The sequence below is a fragment of the Heliconius melpomene genome, chromosome 3, assembly GCF_056956725.1.
Source record: "Heliconius melpomene rosina isolate 202511_hmr_F chromosome 3, ASM5695672v1, whole genome shotgun sequence".
NCBI classification, from domain to species: Eukaryota; Metazoa; Arthropoda; class Insecta; order Lepidoptera; family Nymphalidae; genus Heliconius; species Heliconius melpomene.
Window position 1 is genome coordinate 4,970,454 of NC_140391.1, and position 11,093 is coordinate 4,981,546.

Below are 11,093 nucleotides of genomic sequence, written 5' to 3' on the forward strand. Positions count from 1 at the left end.
AGAATTTCATAAGGGTTATATTTTTGCCTTTTGAAGTACGAAACCCAAAAAACGAATAATAAAATGATGCTGACCTTAAAATAAAATATTAATATTTTCGTCATGTCATAAGAAAATTAATCATTAAATACAAATTTAAATAAAGTTTTAAAAATAAAAAAGTAGTAATGTTCCCTATTGATTCTACTTTCAATCATTTCAAGCAAAACGAATTAAAAATATGCACTCCCAGCAGAACAAAATACGGTACTTAAACTAAATTGTTGAAGTTTAAAAGAGATTTGGAAAATTCGTGCTCGTCGAGATTCCTAGAAAACGTAGCGTCGGTTCTAGCTATATCATTGTAGCGGAGGATGAACCCGGCTAAATCCTGGCTTACCAAACAATCCCGATCTAACCCCCACCGAGAGACGAATAGCTGAGTATACGTTTTTGTAATTATTTTCCATTCATTCCATTATTTTCCATTTTATTGTAGAAGAGATAGTTGATTCTTTCTTTAGTGATGTAATTAAGAAATTAAAGTAACTCATGTAGAATAATCAATTTTCTATTTCAATTAATTTGAATAATACAATTTACTTCGCAATTTTTTTTTATTGAAGCATCTAAAGCGCTTCAAAGAGATTTTAACTAAAAGGTAAAATTTTGCTTTCTACACCAATTGGTATACGAGGAATGGTCAAAACTGCCGAATTTTGGCTATTCTTAGTCTGCCAGTCATTCAGTTATCCTATACTATCCTATATCTTAAAAAACAAACTCTTCTTCTTCTAAACCACCCAACGGATTTGGATGCGGTTTTCACCATAAGGTCGAGTATTTTTCATAGAAGGTTTATATATAGTTTATTATTTGTACATTCTTATGTAAATTAACATAAATACGATAAATGTGTATAAAGTCCTACCCGTTAAGACACTTTCGCGCATGCGCTTCTCTAATGGTAAGTACTACATGAAAAAAATGTACTGGAGTATTGTTCCTCTTAATAAGATCTACAAAAAAGTCCGCGACAGCATATTCATATCTTTAAAGAATAACGTGTAGTGATCATTTTTCTGTCTAAAAATAATAATTTCAATATATTTTTTATTGTGAGGGATATTTTTCCATAATGGTATTAATCCTTATCCTTTAAAATACTTTATTGATTTTCTACGTTAAACGAAGATAAAATTTGCGTTTTACAATATTTCGAAATTGCGAATAGTTTTACAGAAAAACACATTTAATAGTTGACACATCCCGCCGTTGACACATCAGCTGTATGTTACTCAAGTTTCACTTATCCCTTACTCTCAGCATATAAATAAGTACATTAGTTACATTGGCTATTTAATGTAGACCAAAACTGTGTTTTACTGTTTTTCATTTTAATAAGTACTTTAGAAGTTGTTACAATATCAAAAAAATCCTTGCTGCGAAACGGCTCGCCACTCGCCATGCGTCCGCCGCGCCCGCCTGCCTTACACGCATCGGTGGTTCAGTGGTAGAATGCTCGCCTGCCACGCGGGCAGCCCGTGTTCGGTTCCCGGCCCATGTATTCTATTTAATTTTCCTCACAGGCAGCCACGTCGTGCTTGCTTTTCATCAGGGACAGAATACCCCCTTCAGCATTAACCACAAGCTCGAAAAAAAAACCCGCCTGCCTCTATAGCAACGAAGATTTAGATGCGTTTGCACGTATTGGATAATTGGAGTTGAATGTATTATTTAAGCGCGATATATTTGGTTTCACATTTTTTGTAGTAGTTATTAGTAGGTAGGTTTTTGTTTATAATTTCTTCCGTTTAAAAATAGTCATTTAACTATCTAAAAATAGTAATTTAAATATATTTTAATAAGTACTTGAAAAGATTAGTAGCACAGATTTAAAATTACGATACCTACTAAAAAATCCTTGCTGTGTAAAACAATTGGAAAATCCTTATTGAAACTACGAAAATACGGGTTGCATTAGGGTTTAATTAATTTTCACATTATCTTAAGTGCTTTGAAAACATACATTATATGAATAATCCAGTAGTTAAAGCGGGCGAAGCCGCAAGAGGGTCGCTAGTTACTAATAATACAAAATATTTAAAAATACATAATATATCAAACTTTTCAATAGAAGAAATTTGATATATGAATAAATATCAGCTTCACGCTGTATCTATCCCGCACACTGCAGGGTAGGCAGAATCTGGTGTTGAGACACTCCGTTCCCCACTTTCCACCGAATTGTGGCGGAACTGAACACCGCTCTTTGCCTCGACACCAGAGCGTGGAAATGTAAATAAATATATGGATATCATTAATTAACTTATTTCTATACAAATATGATAAAGCAGAGCTATGATCGGTTACCTTACCTATTTCTATAACTTCATATTTCACATTCTGCGAGTGCCAACGTCCATACCACGTTGAACACACCGGTTCTCGTCCGATCACCGAAGTTAAGCAACGTCGGGCGTGGTCAGTACTTGGATGGGTGACCGCCTGGGAACACCGCGTGCCGTTGGCTTTTTTTTAGCGAAGCGCTACTTCGAGCACGCAGACTCGCACGCGAATCCCTCATAGTTAATGTCCCTTGTTGTTCCCTCGTGTGATTACACTCCTAACGCGCTTCCTAGACGTAGACGTTCCCCGCGCCCGCGTAGCGTCCTTTTAGATTCCGATGACGCCATTACTATTCGAATGCCCTGTATATAGGTAGGAAACACACTACTTACACATGACACAAACACCGTTGTCGACGGAATCATCGTGTTAAGTCAGTCACATTCCGATTACTACATTACGTCGTTTAACTAATTACATACTAAATTTTAAGCGTATCGATATATTTTATTATGGATGTCATTTTTAGCAAAAAATATATATTCATAACATTTCAAATATTTAAGTAGATTTTGAAAAGTATGAATTTATAAAAAATTACTTCGAATTTCTTCTAGATGTTTCGAAAAGTTTTTAAATTTTCTTGTCAGTATCTGAAGAGTGGGCCCGAGCAAAGCATTAATCATTCTGTCAAGAGAAAAAGTTATGAACGCAGTAGTATATAATTCTGTGATGGATTATTGACGAAAATGTTATAATGAATAAAAAGTATGATGAAATAGCTAGTGATGTGTGTAGCTTATTTAATATGAATTTAATAAACTTAGATTTATGAAAAAATACCTTTGCACAAATTAAAATTATCTGTATAATATGTATATTTTTGTTATTAATTTTTAAATCTATTTCTGCGAGATATACCAATATTTTGTTATAGACTCATTTCGTAAGAAACAAGATATTCCATTAACTAACGATTGTTTTTAATCTACACTAAACGAAAATAATGATAAAAATATTTTTTCTCCAATTGTGTGTGAAGAGGCAATATTCAATTTTTTTTATTTTCATTGCTTCGTTACCAGAGCGAAGAAAACAAAATATTAAGTATTACACTCCCTCGAGAGGAAATCGAACTCACAACCATCGCATTTACAGTCACATTTGCCTCTCATCTCTCATTAACAAACTTTTTATCTAAAAATCATTAAACAAAACGGTATATAAATATTTACGCTTGCAATTGCCATCATTAACTCATTTAAAAATATAATAAATATTATTAATAACATTCGTGCTAGTACTACCTCGCACAGTAATCGCAACGACCACTTTTATCTATAAACTAACATCATTTGCATACCTACCTACATTATAATATTATTGTCCATTGTTCTAGTTCGACCAGTACCAAACGAGCGAGCTATCGCACGCCGATCTAAACAAGAAAGATAATTTAGACTCAAATATTTATTTTAAAACAAGTTTTATAATTATAGGAACCTAGTGGTGATATGAAGTAATCAAATATTATTGTATTTTAGTATCGGGGAAGTATAGCATCGCGAGGTTATCGTTCATGTTAGTCATTCGACGCCGGCCTGTCGTGTCAGATATGTAAAATGACACTTAGCTCATAGCTTATGAAGGCGACATGCGCGTTCTGTTGCTAGTTTCTCTAATATATTTTTTGTATTTCTGTGAAAGCAAAGATATGATAACTGGGGACACAGTGCACAGAAAAATGGTGTTTCATCAGAGGATCAAGGACTTCGCGATACCCTTCAAGAAGCGGATTAAAACAATGACGTATACGGATCCGGAGAAAAGAATTATTAAGGTAATAATAAATATTAATATTATATTCAGAAAATGCTGAATTTGATTGCGTTTATATTTCTTTATGCGGGTAATTTAAAATAAATTTTAATTAGTATTTTATAATAAACTAGCGACCCTATTGCGGCTTCGCCCGCTTTTACTACTGGATTATTCATATAATGTATGTTTGCAAAGCACTTAAGATAATGTGAAAATTAATTAAACCCTAATGCAACTCGCATTTTCGTAGTGTCAATAAGGATTTTCCAATTGTTTTACACAGCAAGGATTTTTTAGTAGGTACCGTAATTTTAAATCTGTGCTACTAATCTTTTCAAGTACTTATTAAAATATATTTAAATTACTATTTTTAGATAGTTAAATGACATTAAATAATACATTCAACTCGAATTATGCAATACGTGCAAACGCATCTAAATCTTCGTTGCTATAAAGGCGGGCGGGTTTTTTTTTTCGAGCTTGTGGTTAATGCTGAAGAGGGTATTCTGTCCCTGATGAAAAGCAAGCACTACGTGGCTGCCTGTGACGAAAATTAAATAGAATGCATCGGCCGGGAATTGAACCCGGGCTGCCCGCGTGGCAGGCGAGCATTCTACCACTGAACCACCGATGCGTGTAAGGCAGGCGGGCGCGGCGGAATCGCTTGTATAAGCATAACGTCGCGAGGCGCGTTTCGAAGCAAGGATTTTTTGATATTGTAACAACTTCTAAAGTACTTATTAAAATGAAAAACAGAAAAGACAGTTTTGATCTACATTAAATGGCCAACGTAACTAATATACTTATTTATATGCTGAGAGTAAGGGATAAGTGAAACTTGACTCGATACAGTTGATGTGTGAACGGCGTGATGTGTCAATAATTAAATGCGTTTTTCTCTAAAACTATTCGCAATTTCGAAATAGTTTAAAAAGCAAATTTTATCTTCGTTTAACGTAGAAATTTAATAAAGTATTTTAAAGGATAAGGATTAATACCATTATGGAAAAATAGCCCTCACAATAAAAAATATATTGAAATTACTATTTTTAGACAGAAATATGATCACTACACGTTATTCTTAAAAGATATGAATATGCCATCGCGGACTTTTTTCTAGATCTTATTAAGAGGAACAATACTCCAGTACATTTTTTTCATGTAGTATTTACCATTAAAGCAGCGCATGCGCGAAAATGTCACAACGTATAGGACTTTATACACATTTATCGTATTTATGTTAATTTACATAAGAATGTACAAATAATAAACTATATATAAACCTTCCCTGAGAAATACTCGACCTAATGGTGAAAACCGCATCCAAATCCGTTGGGTGGTTTAGAAGAAGAAGAGTTAGAAAGTTCAGACAGACACAAAAAGCGACTTTGTTTTATAAGATATAGGATAAGGTAAGTGACGGTAACTTCGTGATAGTACGTGGTTTCGTGAGTTTTGCTTCTGGCAAAAATAATAAGCAATTTAAGTATTATTTACGGAAACTATATATTGGTATATAATCTTTATACTTTCAACTGTCTAAAAACTAAGTAACAATATTTTAATGATAAAATTGAGCGTATAGCGACATTTTAAACGCAGAGTTGGCTACAAACTGCATTGTAACGTGTCTGCGATGCTTGCGACCGTAAGACTAGGGTAAGGATTTCTTAAGGTTGTAGAAAGACAAAGGTAAGTTATTCGAATAAAACATTGAATATATGCTTTTTTGTATTCTATAATTAAACATTTTATTGAAAAAAAAAATAGATGGAAGCATAAAATTCTTTTAAAATTGCAATAAATCGATTCACGAAATAGCAGACATTTTATTTATCAAGTGTCCGCTATTTCGTGTTACTACCGAATTAGGGAAATCTTAGATACTTTTTAATAAATTTATATTTATGTTATAACTAAGATAATTTAAATTTAAAGCTTAAAATCAGTTACTGTATTTATTAAAGTTTCTCGTGATCGAAATTCGGTATATGTTTTGTCCACTTAAATTTCTATATTACTATTTTAAAGGTAACCTGAATTGGTAATTTTAAGCTAAATTCGTATAGGTACTGCCAATGTAATTTTATTTTTTAATCAACCTTTATAATTTATTTTTGTGTATTTTATCGAATATACGTGGTTGTTAATGATTACTTTATATAATGTAAAAAATACTGAATAAACAGAACTGCGGAAGTTACTAAAATCAGTAACACGAAATAAGATCCCCTACATTTCATTATTTTCTCTAACTTCGTGACAAATAAATCTACGTAAAATCAGCACATTGACTTCTTTGTCTTTGTTAATAGTGTTTATCTTAGTCTTGTTATAAGTCTAAATAAAGATCTTTTTATTTTTTCAAGAATTTTTCAGGAATATAATATATACCTACTAAACACAAAACGCCGTACAAACTAGTTGCGAAAATATATAGTTCTATAAAGTGGCATACCTAGCTTCAAAAAATTTAACTTGAATTTTGAGTTTTTTTATATATTTTTTATAAAAAAAATATATAAACGTTCAAAAATGTAGTTTTTTTAAAACTGAGCTTATATAATTTGTAAATTATAAAAGTTGGGACTTCTCGTGGCGCAGGAGTACAAAATGTGACTGTAAAACCGACTGGTTGTGGGTTCGATCCCCACTCCAGGAGATGAAAATAGGAATAGTATAGAAAATAGAAAATATTTATTTAAATTTATATTTCAGGCAAAGCACGGCGTTGAGTTGTGCCACTTAACATGCTGTGACTCCGGAATTCCGCAGAAAGTGGGGAACGGAGTGTTTTAAAAACACTAGGTCCCTACCTATCTACCTACCTACCTATCTACCTACCTACCTACCTAGGCCTATCCTGCTGTGTGCGGGATACAGCGTGAAGATGATTTAATTTGATTTGATTTTTTTTATGAAAGTTTTAATGTCGTTAAGCTGATCTACCTATTTTTTTTTTATTTACAAATTCTTTACAATCCAAACCAATAAAGGTGTTAATTTTTTTTATTATAAAACCTCACTCGCGAGGTAAAAACTTGTGACCCGAAATAGGGGACACAAACTCACGAAGTTAGAAACAGAGCTAAATTTTATCACGAAGTAGGGTTCAAATTAGAGGTCCACAAATAAATTAATATAAAAATTAAGGTTAAGTTAAACCGCATAATTCACACATTAAATTACTGCCAAAAGACCCACTTTGATCACACTAAAATTTGCAAATTCATATAACCTTTAATAATGTATTTACAATAGTTTAAAGTTATGAGAGCCTTAAACTGCCGAACTCCCGTACATTTACCTTATATTTAAAATATTTAAAATTAATCGTTACTTTTGTTATCGTAAAGTTTTCATTTTATTGCTAAAACTACCTCGATTTTCTCACTATTATATGAATTTACTATTAACAAGTAACTAAATTACTTCCTCATTTGATAACCCTTTAATATTTTCGTAAAAACACCAACCCCACAGAAAGGGGTCAGTATTAGAAGTAATACCTTCTACCTTCCTTTACTTTCATTAATGAAGATGAATTTTACTACATAAATTGAATCAATTAAGCTGACGTGTATTATGTTCTGATATTAATTAAGAACGATTAATTACTTTTAAAACAATAGTCTATAAAAGTCTACCCGCAATGAAAACATGGCTGACTTGACTCCATTATAAAATATGGATCGCTAATATTTGCATCAAACAATTTATGGTTCCATTGTGAAAATCCGACTCGAGGGTATGTCTCACGTACTAGGTCTGGTTACGTCTGCGGCGTCAGGTTCCGCTTCCTAGCGTATAGTATCTCTAAATAGATAAAATGAAAAACATAGTGACGTAATTTTAAGGGAATGAATCTATGGTTGCTGTGGTTCTTATTAAAATAATTATTAAGAAAAAATTATGTGGATATATCAAATTAGTCTTTGATTTTTCTTTAATATTTTTATTTTTTGACATTGCCACAAACATGCTTAAACGCGACAGGTTGTGAGTTCGATTCCCCTCGAGAAAATGTTACACAACGGAAAGTATTGGCACTAGATGAGTTTCAGGAGTGCCTTAGCACTAAATTCTCAGGTTCCCAGAAGTTGTATATCGCATTGATATTAAAAAAATATTTTATATAGAAATAGTATTTGTATAATTAGACGGGGAACTACAAAAAGTGACTGGCCGGTCGAAAACAATGAACACGCAAATTATTAGGGGCCGTCTAATGGCGCTTAAATATTTACATCAATCGTTAAAGGCAGCCATGAATCATACTTATTAAAATAAAGTAATTTCGTAATAATGATTTAAATAAATAATAGTCGTGGTGGTAATTTAATAAATAATTTTTAATTGAAAGGCGACAGGTTGTAGGTTCGATTCTCACTCGGGGATGTGAAAATTTTAATTTGATGTCGATGCAAAACGCGGCGTTGAGTTCCGCCACTCATCACCCAACGCCTCCAAAATTCTGCAGAGAGTGGGGAGAGGGGGCGTGAAAAGAAAAGAACAGAACTCACGATTCGGCCATATGTTTAAATATTTGCAACTTATGTTTATAAAAGAATACAGCTGATACTGTTATCAGTAACCTTGAAATGTTATTTCATGTTTCGATCATATTTTGCTGTATATTTTTTTAAACTATTACTTGTTTTTCTAAATGTACCTAAAAAATCATATATTAGTACCTAAAAATATATACCTATATATAATATATATTCAATTTCAAACTGATAAAACTGAAACTGTCATTATTGTACTTTATTATTATTATTATAATTTTCTCGTATTATAATTTGCGAATACATAAAATATACGACGAACTCTTAAATATTAATTAAAATTTTTCAACAGGTTAGTTAATAATATGCTAAAATAATATGCTAAAAAAAACGAGAAATTAGCCTTGACCCTAGCAATAAGTATAGAAAAATATTTAACTAATTTACGTCTATCAATGGCTTATTTAAATATAGTCATTTATTTAATTCTTACATACATTTTGCAAGTTAACCCTGTCCTAAAAACCTACTTGTGTTGTCCTCCAAGTCAAATAGTCTTAATAGGTTGATTAAAAAAATATATAAATTATAAGGATCTATCTATAAAGAATTTTATATAGGTACCTAACTTTTTCTTTTAAATAATTTTGGCTAGATATACGTAACTAGTAAGTACTAGTTGAACTTACCACTTATTGTTTTTTTTAGCTACATGCTGTATTCCGTACATAGCAGGAGAGGTAAAGGGATCCTGGGAACCTAGTATTAAGACGGGCGTTCCCTTTAAGACACTTTCGTTTCCTGCTTTTCGCCGAATTCTTGAGGGATTGTATGTGGATTGGCGATAACATCGCGATATCAGCGCCCCAGTTTACCTCGTTACTACAGGGAAAACACGAAAATATTAAATATTTCACTTTCCCATGTGGGAATCGAACCCATAGCCTCACGTGCCCCTATGCCGCGACGGCAAGCATCGAATTATAACTATAGTTTTATAGCAATTATATTAAAGTTTATTTCTTTCCAGGGTATAGCTGCAATAGACAATGACTTCTCGCACGCCAGCGCGAACGTCACGGACGGAGGAGTTGGCTTCTCATATGTCACTGTAAGGATGAAAAGTCAACGACATCACCCTCTCAATTTTGAAGTAGAAATATATGTATAGCAAAATAATATTTATATTACCTATACGTATAAAAATGAACTGAACAGAAAGACAATTTAATTAGGAATTTTCTAAATCAAAAAGTTTGTGTTGTTAGTGCTTAGTTTATTATTTATTCTACAACTTATTTAGTATGGAAAATATGGAAATTTTCGAGTAATATTATTATTGTTTTCGCATTTGTTAACGATTGTGAAAAATATTTAATACTATTTGTAGCCTAATAGGATAAATAACGTTATCGGTTACTCTCAAATAATATTTAAAATAAATATATTGGTGTTAGATAACGAAGTTTGTTCATTGATTAACTTTGTATATATTATTTTGTTTTAAACATAGTAGTACGTTCGTAATGTCACGTTGCTCATTTGGGCATTAAGAATTGTCAATTTTTTAATTATAGCATTCTAAAGATGCATATTTTATGACTTTTGAATCATAAACATTAATAAATATGAACCAAAATACTAGAAATGCTAAGAACAATTATGTTAGATATTGTTAGGTTTGAATGTAATAGCATATTTCGTTTTTACCTACAAAATTACGTTTATTTTCTCCGTGAAAATAAATATAGATAGAGAACATAGATTATTTTCCTTTATATATATTGGCGTATTGACTGTATGCCGCCATAGAAGCTATTACCAATGTCGTTACAAAATATTTCTCTTACATAATCAACTTAGCATAGGTATCTGACATTCCTATTTAAACCTCCAATTAGACTCTTCGTATTAATTGATATATATGAAACAAATTGCCTGTAGAAATAAGTTTATCAGAATTAATTATGACATACACAATTTCAATAGATTCTGTTATTTTTTCTATAATAATCAATTTCAATTAAGGATCGAATCCACAACTACCAAGCGGGTACTGTCTGTAATTTGTTTTGTTAAATGTGAAATAAAAATAAGAAATTATAAAAGTATAAAAATTTTCTATGTAGCGTAAACTCGTGTTTCTTGAGTAACATGCTCAAGCGCTTTCACCAACTTTCTTTACTAAAAAAATGTGAACTTCCAACCGTACCAAAATTTTACTATAGATTTGTTGGTTAAAGTGCGTGTGTTACACAAATCTGTTAAAATTCGTCTAATATATTGTAACTACATGCGTATTTCAAGAAAATTCAAAAACAATATGACGATGTGGGACATACGAAAAAAAAAATTAATTCTGGCCCTGTAATGACCCAGCGTGGCGTTGAGTTACGTTAATGAATAAACAATGTAGAAAGTAGTACCATGACAAAA

General features: G+C 31.8%; 1 protein-coding gene and 1 non-coding gene across 2 annotated transcripts; both read left to right on the plus strand.

Annotated features, from left to right (window-relative positions):
* The first annotated feature begins 2,393 nt into the window (after positions 1-2,393).
* On the plus strand, positions 2,394-2,512 carry LOC146539927 (5S ribosomal RNA). Its single transcript, XR_014879490.1, has one exon. It is a non-coding gene; the product is annotated as a 5S ribosomal RNA (ribosomal RNA).
* A 1,186-nt stretch (positions 2,513-3,698) lies between these two features.
* LOC146539928 (uncharacterized) lies at positions 3,699-10,772 on the plus strand. The gene is made up of 2 exons (XM_085207842.1): positions 3,699-4,168; positions 9,688-10,772. Exons 1-2 carry the CDS (start codon positions 3,983-3,985, stop codon positions 9,826-9,828), a joined length of 327 nt encoding a protein of 108 aa, XP_085063968.1. The 5' UTR covers positions 3,699-3,982; the 3' UTR covers positions 9,829-10,772.
* Positions 10,773-11,093: the final 321 nt, after the last annotated feature.

What these genes read in the sequence shown, in the direction of transcription:
- LOC146539928 (XM_085207842.1), top strand. Translation starts at nt 3,983, where the DNA reads ATGCGCGTTCTGTTGCTAGTTTCTCTAATATATTTTTTGTATTTCTGT. An exon ending in CGGAGAAAAGAATTATTAAG is followed by an intron (nt 4,169 to 9,687) that starts GTAATAATAAAT and finishes ATTTCTTTCCAG; the next exon opens with GGTATAGCTGCAATAGACAA.